We start from the raw sequence: 16,414 nt of genomic DNA, 5'->3' as shown, positions 1-16,414 counted from the left end.
AAGTAACTTTTAAAGCAAAACAATGGGCGGGATTCTCCCAACAGGCGGTTAAGTGCTTTCGCCGGGGTAAAAACAGGAGTGTTTTACCCCGGCGTCGGCGCCTGTTCCAGGACACCATTCTGTGGCCTACAGGGGGCTAGGATGGTGCTGGAGTGGCCTCCAGCTGCCAATCCCAGCCTGATACGGCGCCGCAGTTGAGCCTGCGGCAACTAGCGGATGCACAGTGGCCTTCTACCATGCGGTGGTAAGGCAACAGGAGCCAGAGCGGTGGAAAGGAGGCCGGGGGCAGAGAGGCCGGCCCGCCGATCAGTGAATTCTGCCCAATGTTTATTCTATGAACTCAGGTTTTTAAAAAATATTTTTTAAATATAAATTTAGAGTAACCAATTATTTTTTCCAATTAAGGGGCAATTTACTGTGGTCAATCCACCTACCCTGCACATTTTTGGGTTGTGGAGGCGAAACCCACGCAAACACGGGGAGAATGTGCAAACTCCACAGGGACAGTGACCCAGAGCCGGGATCGAACCTGGGTCCTCGGCGCCGTGAGGCAGCAGGGCTAACCCACTGTGCCACCATGCTGCCCTTTCTATGAACTTAGTTAACCTTTTTAAAATATACAGTGAACATCTTAGCAACCATAAATTCAAATACACCCCCCAAAGAATACAACAATCAAAGTAATACTTAAACTTTCCTTTTGACATCCATAAGACAACAGAACCCTTTGTACAGAAAGACATCAGGTTCAACTTCACTACTGAGAACAGTTACCACGTTAAAATCACCAAATGGACATTCATAAACTTGCAGAGATTCATACACGTCCGGCTGTGGCTGCAGCATCTCCAAAACTAAAATGAACTCAAAAAACACAGACACACCCAAGCTATTTCTCAAAGTGAAACTAAAAAACACAGCCAGAGCTCAGCTCCACCCACACTCTGACATCACTGCCGCCACTTGAGCAGACAAACATTTCTTAAAGTGACATTCCCATGACAGAACCCACAAGGAAAGAGAAAGCAAGGAAGACCTCATCCAAGTGGCCATTCTTTAATGTAAACTTAGATAGTGAACATCAGCAAGCTAATTAGCCAGACAGGACACCAAAACTAAGCACAAGCCTGGTCCTAATCCAACAGCAACGTCTGGTGACTGTGGAGCTAAAAGCAGAAATGCAGAGGTTGTTGTCAGAGAAACTCTCTTCCACCACAATAAACTTGATACTGAAATTCCTGTAATGGGGTGATTCTGTGGTGATTTTTATTTTCACTCTGAAACAGCATTCAGGTGTAAGTGAGTGTTTAAAGGCATAATATGTGATAATTACTATTGAACAACCTCTGGCCCTGAAAAAATATTTTACAAAATGTGGACTCTCATCCCCTCAGTGGAAAGTTAATGCTGCTGGAGATTTTCACTAGTATCTTTGAATGGTTTTTTTTGGGTCCCCTTTCCCTCTCTCTTAATCAAATCTGCATTTCTCACTCTTTATTTTACTTCCTGTGCATGATTCAAACGTAATTTATATTTCCTATTTCTTCACTTCCTGGTTTAGATGCTGGGTAGATCAGTGATTGCTTGAAGGGCCTTGCTGTTGCTTGCCCCCAGTGATCTCCTGTAGAAGGAGCCGCATTGACACAGATAATAGAATAGTGGACATTTCCGCTAACAAGCCCATGAAAAGCCTAAGGGCAAACATATATAAGGTGAAGGGTGAAGGTTTTACTTTCGCTGCTGAGGAGAAAATCAAGGCCAATGTGAATGAGACTTAACAAAAGTTATTATACAGTTATAGCTGGAAACTATGCTTTGCCTAGTTTCCTTTTGCTGGTCAGAGGGTTATCAACTCATTGGGTGGAATTTTCAGGCCCTACCCACCAGTTAGATCTGCCGGTCCCTCTGGAGGCTAACTCCCGTGGCTGGTTCCCCAACGGCGCGCAACGAGTCATAAAAAAATCCATAGGCCACGGCAGGACCGGAAGGTGCCGCCAGCGGCCAATGGTGAGCCGTTTCCACTGCCGGATAACACGGCGGGCGGAGAGCGGGAAAATCCCGGCCGTCATTTTTGTTTTGCCTTGAAACAAGCAGACATGCTTCGATAATGATAATTAATATTACTAATATTGTGAAGACTCTCACCCTCTAATATTTCCCTTATAATATTAAACTTGGGGCAGCAGGGTAGCATGGTGGTTAGCATAAATGCTTCACAGCTCCAGGGTCCCAGGTTCGATTCCCGGCTGGGTCACTGTCTGTGTGGAGTCTGCATGTCCTCCCCCTGTGTGCGTGGGTTTCCTCCGGGTGCTCCGGTTTCCTCCCACAGTCCAAAGATGTGCGGGTTAGGTGGATTGGCCATGCTAAATTGCCCGTAGTGTCCTAATGAAAGTAAGGTTAAGGGGGGTGTTGTTGGGTTACGGGTATAGGGTGGATACCTATAGGGTATAGGGTTTGAGTAGGGTGATCATGGCTCGGCACAACATTGAGGGCCGAAGGGCCTGTTCTGTGTTGTACTGTTCTATGTTCTATGTTCTATATTATCCACACTTGAAGAAGAACATGCTCAGGGACATCATTAATGCATGAAATATCCATTCAGGGTCCCGAACCAATTAATTATTTTGCGTTTTTTTTCAGATGTACATGCGAGCTCAGTTTGATTATGACCCAAAGAAGGATGATCTTATCCCGTGCAAGGAGGCTGGATTAAAATTTGAGACTGCTGATATCATCAAGATAATCAGTAAGGATGATCCCAATTGGTGGCAGGGCACTGTGGAGAACTCAAGCAAAACAACCGGATTAATTCCTTCCCCTGAGCTGCAGGAATGGTATGTACTGCTCTTGCCAAAGTTAAAGGAACCATCTGCTGAAAGCAGCTGGGTGGGCGAATGCTACGATAGATTTGGAAAGAATGTTTTTTAAAGTAAGGGTGTCTATCCTTTTGCAGCAGTGAGCCGTAATTATATGCCATAGTGAATGAGTAGGCCACGTATGATTAAAATGTTTTTCGAGTCAGACAAGATCATAATTAAATGCCACGTTCAACTCCAGAGACCAACTTGTGTTCCTGGGGTCATTAGATCATTTTTTTAAACCTTTACTTATGGTATCTTGCCCTGTTCTCTATCTGTTCCTCTGCACCTCACCCCCTCCCCCTCTCTCTCTCTCTTTCCTTTAATTCAATTTCTTGCTCTCTGTCCTCTTGCACTATTTTCCAATGTCTCTTGCTGCTTCATCCCCTCTAATTGACTCTTGCTTTCCGCTTCTACATTTGTATCTCACTCTCCTCCTACATTTTCTTCTGTCTCTCACATTTTACACTTCTGCCCCTTATATACTGTCTGCCATATAAGCTTTCAATCATTTTATCATTTTAATTTCTATGGTGAACTCCTACGTAAATGAACCAAACTCTCAGAAGGCTGTGAGTCTTTGGGATTCTTTTCCTGGAAAAGTGGGATATTTTTAAGGCAGAGGTGAGGGGGTGGGGGTGGGGCTGGGGGGTTAATAGGATATCGGGGGGGGGGGGGGGGGGGGGGATTCAGATTTGAGGCTTCTATCAGATCAGCCATGATCTTATTAAATAGCAGAGCAGACTCAAGGGGGCCAATGGCCTACTCATGCTCCTTGTTTGTATGCTCATAATAACGTCCCTCTTAGCTACAAGCTTTCCACATTCTTTAACAATTGTAAGTACTGTACAACATACACTGGTTACTTACAGTGTTGATTATTATGATTGCCTCAGAAATGCACAATGACACAGATTCCATCTGTGGAGGGAGCATGAAGCAGTTATCAGCTGATGCCCCACCAGTGAACACCTGGCACATTCTCACAGGCAGATCAGTTGCTTCTGAAGGCGGGTTTTGCGGAGCAATTGTTTTTTGAATCGAGAGCTGTCCCTCAGGGCGGCGCAGTGGCGCAGTGGTTAGCACTGCTGCCTCACGGCGCCGAGGACTCGAGTTCGATCCCAGCTCTGGGTCACTGCCCGTGTGGTGTTTGCACATTCTCCCCGTGTCTGTGTGGGTTTCACCACCACAACCCAAAAGATGTGCAGGGTAGGTGGATTGGCCACGCTAAATTGTCCCTTAATTGGAAAAAAAAGGAATTGGATACTCTAAATTTATTTTTTAAAAAGAGCTGCCCCTCTAATCATTTAATTTGGGAAGTGGGTTTGGTAGACAGTTGAGGTTGGACTCATTTGCTTTACAGGATACTGTTAATGAAAACAGTCAAAAAGAACAATTGAATGTTTGCACCTATCGAAAAAAACTTGTCTTCAAAGGGGTGGGAGTGGCGGTGTAGTTGTACAGAATGTTGCTCTGGCCCAATCTTGAGTACGGCGTTCCGCTTTGGGCTCTCCAACTTGGGAAGGAGATATTGGTTTTGGACATGGATTGATGCCAGGACTTAAAGGGTTAATGTATGATGGCAGACTACAAAATCTTAGTTTAGAAGGTTGGGGCTGAGCAAATGTCTAAATTATTTTGATTTAAAAATAAATTTAGAGTACCCAATTCATTTTTTTCAATTAAGGGGCAATTTATCATTGCCAATTCACTTACTCTGCACATCACAGAATCATAGAATCATAGAATTTACAGTGCAGAAGGAGGCCATTCGCCCCATCGAGTCTGCACCGGCCCTTGGAAAGAGCATCCTACCCAAGCCCACACCTCCACCTATCCCCACACCTCCACCCTATCCCTGTAACGCCAACTAACCTTTTTTGGACACTAAGGGAAATTCAGCATAGCCAATCCACCTAACTTGCACATCTTTGGATCGTGGGAGGAAACCGGAACACCCAGAGGAAACACAGACACAGGGAGAACGTGCAGACTCCGCACAGACAGTGAGCCAAGCCCAGAATCGAACTTGGGACCCTGGAGCTGTGAAGCGACTGTGCTAACCACTCTGCTACCGTGGTGCAATATCTTTGGGTTGTGGGGGTGAAACCTACGCAAACATGGGGAGAACGTGCAAACGCCACAACGACAGTGATCCAGGGCCGGGATCGAACCTGGGACCTTGGTGCCGTGAGGCAGCAGTGCTAACCACTGCCACACCGTGCTGCCCTCGCTAATATCTAAAATGACAATGGAATTTGATACAATAAACGCAGAAAAGTTATTTCCTCATTTGGGGGAATCCAGCACAAAGGATAAAGGGTGTGGAAAGTGTCTTTGTTAACATTTTCCAGTCTGAAATCACCATTTTTTAATTGGGTAAGGATATCAATCCATTTGGATCAAAGGCAAATACATGGAGTGGCGGTACATTCTGCCAGATTAGTTAAAGCACTCTATTAAAATGCTAATACTAACATAGGGAGTGGGGGGGGGGGGGGGGGGGGGGGGCAAGGTGGTGCAGTGGTTAACACTGCTGCCTCGTGGCACTCAGGACTCGGGTTCGATCCCGGCCCTCGGTCATTGTCCGTGTGGAGTTTGCACATTCTCCCCATGTCTGCATGGGTCTCATCCCCACAACTCAATGATGCGCAGGGTGGGTGGATTGACCATGCTAAATTGCCCTTAATTGGAAAAATTAAAACAAAAACTAATATGGGGAGTATTACTCGTTACGGATTAATCTTGACTCTCTACTGTGACATAGTAAATTCACCTAGGAATATTTATTTTGTTCAGTATATCTGGTGAAATAATAAGACACATTCTTAATGCATTCTGACCAGAGGAATATTTACCCTCAGAGGAACCTATGTGAAGGGCAGTTCCATATTCGTATTCTTCCGGATTCTACAAAGAGCATGTTGTGGGAAATCATAATTTTCTGCTCATTAAAATGAATTTCTGTCCTTCATTCATGAGTACACAGTATTGGCCCTGTTATACTTTAGTTATAAACTCTTGAAGTGTGTTATTACTTGTGAGATGATGCGGAGAGATACCAGAGTGGCTGCTTGAATTAATCGCAACAGAAGCCAACGTGGAAATCTTTGCAGATAGATGGACTCTTCCCAGGAACGGACATTGTCAAAATAAATATTGTGGCATCATACTCTAGTGTTATTCTTTGTTTACTTATGTTGCAGGAGGGTGGCCAATAGGAATACGGCGAATCAAGATGTTACATCGGGATGTGGAATGTTTGGGAAAAAGAAAAAGCAATGTAAAGACAAGTATCTGGCCAAGCACAGTGCAAGTATGACTCTCCATCACTGTTTATCATTGTTTGAAAATGTTCGGGATGTAATAATAATAATAATAATGTTTATTGCCATAAGTAGGCTTACATTAACATTGCAATGAAGTTACTGTGAAAATCCCCTAGTCGCTAAATTCCAGCGGCTTTCTGGGTACACAGAGGGAGAATTCAGAATGTCCAAATTACCTAACCGCATGTCTTTCGGGACTGTGGGAGGAAACCAGGACACCCGAAGGAAACCCACGCAGGCACGGGGAGAATGTGCAGACTCCGCACAGACAGTGACCCAAGCCAGGAATTGAACCTGGGACCCTGGCGCTGTGAAGCAACAGTGCTGTGTTACCACACTGGGAACATTTTCTGCCTGCTTGTGCACTCTTCTGACCAAAGAATGGGGTGTGTGGGATCTAAGCCCCATAATCAGTTCTCTTTGTATAGCTTAAGGAGCTGGATACTGAGCTGATTTATATTGCAGTAGCTACAGAATTATCTTCTCAGGCTGAACCAGATTGTTTGCAGCATTGGCATCCTATTTCACTGCCTGAGCTCTGCTTCCTCCCCTATTATTGCCATCACTCAGACTCCCACTCCACTTCCATAACACCTCAGCTCATCTGCAGTGAAAAGCCCTATGTCTTTTTTACTTCTAGACATGACTATTCCAATGCTCTCTTGGCTGGTCTCCTACCTTCTGTAAACATGAGGTAATTTAAAACTCTGCTGTCCATATCCTAACGTTCATCCATTATCTGTAAGCGCATTGATTTACATTAGCTCCAGGTGCAGCAAAGGATCGATTTTACAGATTCTCATCCTTGTTTTGAACACCTCAATGTCTTCACCCTTTCCTATCTGTTGAATTTCCTCCAGTCCTACAACCCTCTGAGATAACTGTATTCTTCCAATTCTGGCCTCTTGGCAATCCCTGATTTTTTTTTGGCCACGATTCATGGTCATGCTCTCAGCTGCATGGGCATCATGCTCAGGAATAAGGGGCGGAATTCTCCGCTCCCAACACCGGGTGGCAGGATCGCGGGAGGGCCGGGCGACTCACGACACGCCGCCCTGGCACCCCCCCGCGATTCTCCCACCACCTCCCGCTCGCAGAATGGCCGCTCGCCGTTTTTCACGGCGACCGGCGATTCTCGGGCCCGGATGGGCCGAGCGGCCTGATGTTCCCGACCTGTTCACGCCGGCGGCAACCACACCTGGTCGCAGCCGTCGTGAACATGGCGCCAAATCTTCGTTTGTGGCTTGTGGGGGTGGAGAGGGGAGTGAGCACCACGGCCGTGCTTGGGAGAGGACTGGCCCACGATCGGTGCCCACTGATCGTCGAGCCGGCGTCTCCAAGCGACGCACTCTTTCCCCTCCGCCGCCCCGCAAGATCAAGCCGCCACGTCTTGCAGGGCAGCGGAGGGTGAAGATGGCAACCACGCATGGGTGGGTTGGAGCCGGCAGCCGTCGTGACGTCACTTAGACGCTGCCGTCGCGTCATTCTCGGCGCGCCACCTTGACGCAAGCATCAAGGCCCGGCGGCCGAGATTTACGGAGCAACGCGCCGGGGTGGGGGGTGGGGGGGTGAATAGGGTGTGAGGAGCGGCCTTTTTTTAGGTATTCAATTCATAAGTAGGTTCAATTCCTGTACTAGTTTGTGGAGGGCTTTCTACTTGCCTTGTCCATGCTTTAAGTGGAATACTTCCCATTAAGCTATTATAATCATTTTCCTCTTTCTAACAGAGAGCAATTTTTACATTCCCTCGTGGACTCTGATTAATTCCCAAAGATACAACTTAATTGCAAGTTGCTCCTGCTGTGTACACTGATACAGTAGGTGATATTGCAGCTGTATGCAATGAGAGATGGTATTATTTTTTTCTTTATTTACAGGATGGGCATCACTGGCTAGGCCAGCATTTAATGCCATCCCTAATTGCCCTTGAGAAGGTAGCAGTTAGCTGCCTTCTTGTACCGATGCAGTTGTGTGGTGTAGGTACACCCATTGTGCTGTTAGGAAAGGAATTCCTTTCTTAATCCCGCCATGACCCCACTCCTCCATAACACTGTTATTGACCTCAGTCTCACAAACCTTCAAGATATTTAGGCTCCTCAACAGTAAAATTTAGCATCAAGTTTTGCTTTCTAACACCCCTGTTTGGGATGCTTTATTACATTTAAAGTACTAAATAAATACGAGTTGTTGCACACTGAGATTTGGTATTAGTGGAGAGGTGATACTACAGCCAATGTTCCATATAAGATGGGAGAATGTGCAGTCGCACTGCAACCCATAACTTATAATGCAGGGAACAAACAGCAGTGCATGGACAACGTTCACTTTAAGGTGCATGGACACACTGCTGTGGAACAATGTTAAAGGGGCTACGCAGGGCACAAACAGGTGATGTACTATTAAGGGAATAAAAGGGAACATTGACCATTGGTTTACTGTAGCTCGTGTTGCTGCATTAGAGTAACAACTGTCACTATTATAACTGTTGTCTTCAATGTTTCTCCACAGTCTTTGATCGGCTGGATCTAGTCTCATATGAAGAAGTTGTACAACTCCCAGCATTCAACAGAAAGACGCTGGTGCTTCTGGGTAAATATTGATGGTTAACAGTAACTAAGTTCTTAAAAATCACATCACACAGATGTTTCCAGACTGCTTTGGACAGATATCAAAATCTTATTTAATATTAATTAGTTCTATCTAATTTGGGAAGTTTGCTATGCCAAGACAGCTAGACTCTGATCTACTGGAATTGCCTGGTCTAGTTGACAGAAGAGAAAGAAGACATGCAATCCTTGTTCTGTGTGCAGAGACATTTTGTTCTTGTATTAGATTGTGTGCTGGGTGATCGGAAGAAAAAGACAAACTCGACACAATTGGGAGAACACTGCGACGAAGCATCACATCTATTCATGCTCATGAGTGTACTGAATTGCTTTGCGTTTCATTCATTTGTAGGGGCTAATGGAGTTGGTCGAAGTCACATCAAAAATGCTCTGATTACGAAACACGCTGACAAATTTGCTTATCCAATTCCACGTAAGTGCCATGCAGACAGCTACAAGAGACAAGATAGTATTTGTGCTGTTCAAGTGATTCAAGTTCCCCTTCCAATATCTATTCATAGACACCACTATTTATTGCACCTATTTACCAGGAGAGTAGAAGTCCCTCTGCCTGATCAGTCCCACTCAAATATATTTGACGCCTTGTAGTGCTAATTTCTTTGCCATCTGTTACAATCTTTGACATTTTAAAGACCTGTTTTCTTTCTCAACAGATGACACCAATTTGTGTATGCAAAAACAAGTAGAAATGAGTACATGCCATTGGGTGAAGATATTGAAAGGAGAAATTAAGTTGTTAGAATTTTTTTGTCATGGTATTTCCATGATATATTGCATCAACAATCTTTTAGAAAATTCTTGTAATTCATATTTTCATTTTATTATTTTGATATTCAGTGAGAAGTTACAACATTGCTTTGTCTCGGCCCCACAAGCTGTTTTTCTTACTCTAATGACCATGCCCGGAGGTCTGACAGTAAATTAGACCTCAACATGCTCCCACATTGAGTACCGACAATGAATAGCCAAGGCAACTGTATGATCTACAAGGTGTTCCACTAGGTGAGGTCCAATGTGATGGTTGCTGGTGGATATACTTCAGCCGGTTCATCTGGTACATCGCCAGCCACAACTGAAAAGATACACTGAGAGCACAGCTTCTGCCTCATGCGTTAAAGAACTTGGGATTGGGCAGCATGGTGATACATTGGTTAGTATTGCTGCCTACGGTGCTGAGGACCCGGGTTCGAATCCCGGCCCTGGGTCACTGTCCGTGTGGAGTTTGCACGTTCTCCCGTGTCTGTGCGGGTTTCACCCCCACAACCCAAAAAGATGTGCAGGATAGGTGGATTGGCCATGCTAAATTGCCCCTTAATTGGAAAAAATAATTGGGTACTCTAAATTTATTTAAAAAAAGAACTTGAGATTGCATTTAAGGAGCTTAAAGTTTTATTCCTTTACTGCAGAACTTCTAAAACCCCATCTGCATGAGTAATTCACTGGGAAATTATTCAGTACTCATCTTGTGGCACTTCTCAATTCAAATTCCTTTGCAGGCTTTAAGGGCTCAAGGGCAATACATCCCTAGGGACAGCTGCAACTACCAGAGAGGGCTAAGCAAGACTATACATGACATCCACAAAGTGCTAAGGGAGTCAATGAATGCAGGAGAGTTCCAGCTGTATTGGAAACAAGCCAGTGCTGTACCTGTTCTCAAGAAAGGTGACAAAATATACCCAGGTAACTACAAATCCATTAGCTGAGCTGAATGACCTCCTTCATCCACACCTAACTTTGAGGCTTCATGCCGGGAGGATGGATTTTTCCCCCTGTTCCCATGAACAATCCAAATGGGATTGGCAAAAGGAACCCTCTTTACAAAAGGTTACAAGGATATCAGGAGTCCAATACATTCATGCCAAGCTAACTTAAAATGCAAGGCTTTCGGCTGGTTTTTCAGGTACTTTACCTTGTGTTGACTAATATCTCCCAGTCTTACCAATAAGTACTAATGCTTTTCCCGCCAAAACAATAAATAAACTTGCTTAGAACATATGCTTTCTTGCTCCACTAGACACCTCCAGATCACCAAAGGAAGACGAAGAAGATGGAAAAAATTACTACTTTATTTCCAATGAGGATATGGTGAAAAACATCACCTGTAATGAATTCCTAGAGTATGGAAGCTTCCAAGGGGCCATGTTTGGAACAAAGCTGGAGACAATCCGCAAGATCAACCAAGCCCAGGGCAAAATTGCAGTTGTGGATATCGAACCCCAGGTATGCCCTAACAACTAAGTCTTTTCTGACTGACTGAGACATTCAACATCAATACATACACTTGCCATCCTCCCTGCCTGCTCCTGACATACATGGAGCACGTATGGATTAATATACAATCTTTATTAGTGTCACAAGTAGGCTTACGTTAACACTGCAATGAGGTGACTGTGAAAATCCCCTGGTCGCCACACTCCAGCGCGTGTTCGGTTACACTGAGGGAGAATTCACAATGTCCAATTCACCTAACAAGCACGTCTTTTGGGACTTGTGGGAGGAAACCGGAGCACCCAGAGGAAACCCACGGCAGACACAGGGAGAACGTGCACAGACAGTGACCCAAGTCGGGAATCGAAGCTGGGACCCTAACACAGCACTGCCTGCCATGGGGAAACACCACAGCCCCACCATCTGCACATGGAAGAGTTGACCTTGTACATTAACGAAGTCTGCTCATTTAAATAATTTGTGGACAGCTGTACATGTCTCTCATGACAAATTGCGTGACCTGATGCTGGTGAAACACTATCGGCTGCCTACTGTGTGCCAGGTACTTTCCCAAGTAGGCTTAGTGCCATGCTGCAAAGTGCAGATATAAGTACCTGAATTTATAAATTTATTTTTAAGACTGGAGAAGTAACAACCTCCTTCTAAGCCATACTAAATGAGTCATGAATGATTGGAGCATTGAAGAGACATTAAAGCCATGTTGTCAGATGGACAATATGGGGAATATCGTTATGTAGTTAATAGTGATATTACACAGAGTGATAGAACACAGAGAGATATAAATGAGCTTCAATATAGATTAAATGCAAGATGATAAATTTTTGGTAGGAAGAACAAGGCCAGACACCCCTTGGAAAATGAGAGCCTAAGTGGGACAGAAAAGGCAAAGAACCGGGTGGTAGGCTACACAGGGGAGCAACACAGAATAAGGCCATAAAAGCAAACAGCACTGGTGTCCACCTCGAGAGATATAACATTGAAGAGAAGTTATGTTAAACCTATACAGAACCTTGGCTAGACCACATTTTGAATGTTGGGAACAGTTCTAGGACTGGATTCTCCGTCTTTGGGACAATGTCCCCACGCCGTCGTGAAAATTGTGGTCTTCTACACCAGGAAAAGTGCCGTCAAAAGGCCACAGATTCATCATCTTGCAGGGGGCTAGCAGCAGCTGTCATGGAGCTCGCACCTCCCGCACTTTCGGATCAGAGGCTGCGCATGGGCAGGGCAGGGGCCGTGCGTGCTCCATGGCGGAGTCAGCCCGCTGACCTGGACCACCGAAATAGTGCCCTGCATCGGCCGCTCGCCTACCTGGACAGCCCTTACACATAGCCCCCAGTCCCGAATGAGGCCCCCCTGCCCTCGATTGGCTTTCCCCAGACTGTGGCTGCCGCGGACTGAATCCACAGCCGCCTCGGACAGGACCAGATTAGACCCACGCTGTCGGGAATTTGGCCAGTTGGGGATGGGGAATAGTGGGACGGCCCTCCGGCAATGACGGTGTCTGCGGCGGTCGATACTCGACGCGGCCAACTCCAGAATAAGCCGCTTTTCGGGGGGGGGGGGGGGGGGGGGGGGGAAGCATAGCGGAACCGGCACCGGTCCCGATTTTGTGCAGGAAAACGGATTCTCTACCCCATCGTCGAACGCGATTTCAGCATTGGGGTACGGAGAATCCAGCCCCTGGTCTTTGGTTATAAAAAGGATATCAAGTCACTGGAGAAGGTGTGAGAAAAGGAAAACATAATCATACCAGATTGGAGATCAGACCCATCAGAAAGTCTGAACTGGCTGGGCTTTATTCTCTAGAAAGGGTTAGAAAAAATCTTTATTGTCACAAGTAGGCCTACATTAACACTGCAATGAAGTTACTGTGAAAAGCCCCTAGTCGCTACATTCCGGCGCCTGTTCGGATACACAGAGGGAGAATTCAGAATGTCCAAATTACCGAACAGCAAGTCTTTTGGGACTTGTGGCAGGAAATCGGAGCACCTGGGGGGAACCCATGCAGGCACGGGGGAGGGGGGGGGAAAGAGAGGAGGAGGGCAGCACTAAAAGGGCTGCCGTTCAAACAAGCCCGACACAAATTCCGCTACCTGGGGATCCAAATAGCCCATGACTGGAAAGGGATCCACAATTGGAACCTCACCAGCCTGACGGAGGAAGTAAAAAAGGACCTGCAAAGATGGAACACACTCCCACTCTCCCTCGCTGGGAGAGCCCAGACGATCAAAATGAACGTACTGCCCAGGTTCCTCTTCCTGTTTAGATTCATTCCGATCTACATCCCCAAGGCCTTTTTCAAAGTGCTGGACAAACTTATCATGGCGTTTGTATGGGGGGGGGGGGGGGGGGGGTGTAAAAATGCTAGGATCCCAAAGAAGGTCCTACAAAAAACAAAATCCAGGGGGGGCTAGCCCTCCCGAATCTACAATTCTACCACTGGGCGGCAACAGCCGAGCGAGTAAGGGGATGGATCCAGGAGCCAGAAGCCGAGTGGGTGCGTGCGGAGGAGGCCTCCTGCATGGGGACCTCCCTCCGGGCCCTCGCCACGGCAGCACTCCCATCCCCACCCAAAAAACACTCCAGCAGCCCAGTGGTGACAGCCACCCTCCAATCCTGGAACCAACTGCGGCAGCAATTTGGCCTGACCAAAATGTCGGACAAGGCTCCCATCTGCAACAACAGGGGAACACTGACAGTCAGGGACCTATACACGGACGACAGGATCGCAACACTGGACGAACTGAGAAATTTCGGCTAGCTGGGGGGAACGAGCTACGGTACCTGCAGCTCAAAAACGTCCTACGAAAGGAGACAAGGACGTACCCACAACCGCCACGACAGACACTACTGGAAGACCTACTGGACGCAAGTATCCTAGAGAAAGGGAACTGTAGCGACATGTATGACCGACTGGTAGAAAGGGACGACATCGTACTGGACGCAACAAGAATGAAATGGGAGGACGACCTGGGGATTGAGATAGGGTGGGGACTCTGGAGCGATGCACTGCATAGGGTCAACTCCACCTCCACGTGCGCAAGGCTCAGCCTGACGCAACTAAAAGTGGTACAGAGCCCACTTAACAAGAAACCGTATGAGTAGGTTCTTCCCGGAGGTGGAGGACAGATGTGAACGGTGCCAAAGAGGCCCGGCCAACCACGCCCACATGTTCTGGTCTTGCCCGTCTTGTGGAGTACTGGACAGCCTTCTTCGAGGCTATATCCAAAGTGGTGGGGGTGAGGGTGGAGCCACGCTCGATAGTGGCGGTCTTCGGGGTTTCAGACCAGCCAGATCTATTCCAGGGGAGGAGGGCGGACGCCCTTGCCTTTGCCTCCCTGATCGCCCGCCGTAGAATCCTGTTTTGCTGGCGGTCAGCAGCACCGCCCAAAGCTGCAGACTGGCTGTCCGACCTCTCGGAATCTCTCCAAATGGAGAAAATCAAATTCGCCATCCGAGGATCAGACGACGGCTTCCACAGAACGTGGGAGCCATTCATGCAATTGTTCCGGGGCGTGTTTGTGGCCAACGTACAAGAGGAAGAATAGCCGGGTGGCCAAGAATCAGGGGAAAATGGACGGGAATCGGGGGAAGGTAGCCGGGGGGCTACGGGTTAGCTATGGGGGTTTGATGGCTAGCTAAGGCCCAAAACCAAACTGTAAATAAATGCCTATAAACATGTGCGTCGGCCATATTGGGGAATGTAAAATATGTATGCCGGCTAAAGGGGGCAGCCAGTTGTTATTATGAAGATACTTACCTGTAAATATACATGTTAATTTTTGCGTTTTTTTTTTCTTTTTCTCCCTCTAATAATTTGTAATTGGTTGGATATAAAATATGAAAACTCAATAAAAAACATTTATAAAAAAAAAGGGGAAGCGGCATATGGCAACTTTACTTTTAGTTATTTCATTACACACACACACACACAACCAGCACAAAAATCATTGACCATGATTTTAAACATTTTGTGGTTATGTGTCTTGAAAGCTCAATGGCATTCCGTCATATATTAATGCACTGTTCTACTATTGCATGTATTCGCTCTACTGGCAGGCCATGAAAGTTCTCAGAACAGCGGAATTTGCACCACTAGTGGTATTTATTGCTGCTCCATCTGCTACTCAGACAGGCAATCAGGTAAGGAGAGATTTGTGCAAAGCTCAGCTACCTAAAACAAGTCAATTCAGGATAGGTAAAATTGCTAACTTTCTGAAACTAATTTTAAAGATTACAATGCCTTTAAATAATTACATTCACATGGCCTAAGTGAGGGAGACAATCTCTCACAACTTAAACCTCCATAGCGGTCTTTGCAATAGATGTTTATGAATCCTCTGAGATTTTCCTCATTTTATAAGAATGGAAGTGTTTCGGCAGGAAAGGTTTTGCACTTGATTCTGAGGTCAGTCATATCTTGTTGGCAATAATGGCATTCACATTCCCATCGTAAGGAATGGGCAGAGAGCATTAGATCCTGCTTGTGAATGATCCAGGTTATGTCAGATTGCCCATCATAAAGAAATATCTTGATCATTTACCTGTGATCTTTCCAATAAGGCTGTCGCAGGCAGCAAGTGTGGGTATCTCCTGGTCAGCTAGAAGCTGCAGAAGGCAATGGCAAATCCTGCGAAGCATAACCATGGATGTCCGCAGTTGCTAATGTCCTCATTGACATGGTATCTGGTGAATAATAATAATCACTTATTGTCACAAGTAGGCTTTAATTAAGTTACTGTGAAAAGCCCCTAGTCGCCACGGTCCGGTGCCTGTTCGGGGAGGCCGGTACGGGAATTGAACCCGCGCTACTGGCATTGTTCTGCGTTACAAGCTAGCTGTTTGACCCACTGTGCTAATGAGGGTTTGGTGGGGACGGGGGTGGGGTTGGCTTGAGGAACAATCTCCCTAACCTGGAGTTAAAATAAAGTAGTACTGTGAGATGGGAATAACTGCTGACTTTATGTTCATAACCTTATGGAGTTGGGAAAGTAGCTCATTTGTATCAACATCAATCTCCTTTCTACATCAGGATCCAAAACAAGTTATTTGTAGGTTAGTAATTTGGTCCCCAAACCCTTCATATGATTGGAACTAGCTTCACCAGCCATCCTCAGCAGTGCTGACTGAGACTGGCTGCAGTTCCATCTGACCCCTTCCCCAAAGTATTTTTTTAAAAACAAATTCTGAGGGATAGAGCAGAGAGGGTGACAATAATCTTAATTAGTGTCACAAGTAGGCTTACATTAACACTGCAATGAGGTTACTGTGAAAATCCCCTAGTCACCACAATCTAGCGCCTGTACACTGAGGGAGTTTAGAATGACCAATTCACCTAACAAGCACGTCTTTCGGGACTTGTGGGAGG

The 16,414-nt window shown here is 46.2% G+C and overlaps 1 protein-coding gene across 2 annotated transcripts in view; it reads left to right on the top strand.

The window, feature by feature from the left end:
• The window catches only part of mpp1 (membrane protein, palmitoylated 1), a 104,506-nt gene that overhangs the window by 85,382 nt on the left and 2,710 nt on the right, over window positions 1–16,414 (top strand). For both annotated transcript variants that reach the window (XM_038775681.1, XM_038775680.1), the window contains exons 6-11: window positions 2,641–2,834; window positions 6,065–6,174; window positions 8,696–8,776; window positions 9,146–9,226; window positions 10,829–11,034; window positions 15,106–15,189. In XM_038775681.1, coding sequence (XP_038631609.1) covers window positions 2,641–2,834; window positions 6,065–6,174; window positions 8,696–8,776; window positions 9,146–9,226; window positions 10,829–11,034; window positions 15,106–15,189 — 756 coding nt within the window. The remainder of the gene's footprint in view (window positions 1–2,640; window positions 2,835–6,064; window positions 6,175–8,695; window positions 8,777–9,145; window positions 9,227–10,828; window positions 11,035–15,105; window positions 15,190–16,414) is intronic.

The sequence above is a fragment of the Scyliorhinus canicula genome, chromosome 17, assembly GCF_902713615.1.
Source record: "Scyliorhinus canicula chromosome 17, sScyCan1.1, whole genome shotgun sequence".
NCBI lineage: Eukaryota > Metazoa > Chordata > Chondrichthyes > Carcharhiniformes > Scyliorhinidae > Scyliorhinus > Scyliorhinus canicula.
The sequence above is the reverse complement of the archived record's forward strand: the minus strand, read 5'-3'. Positions and strand labels throughout refer to the sequence as shown.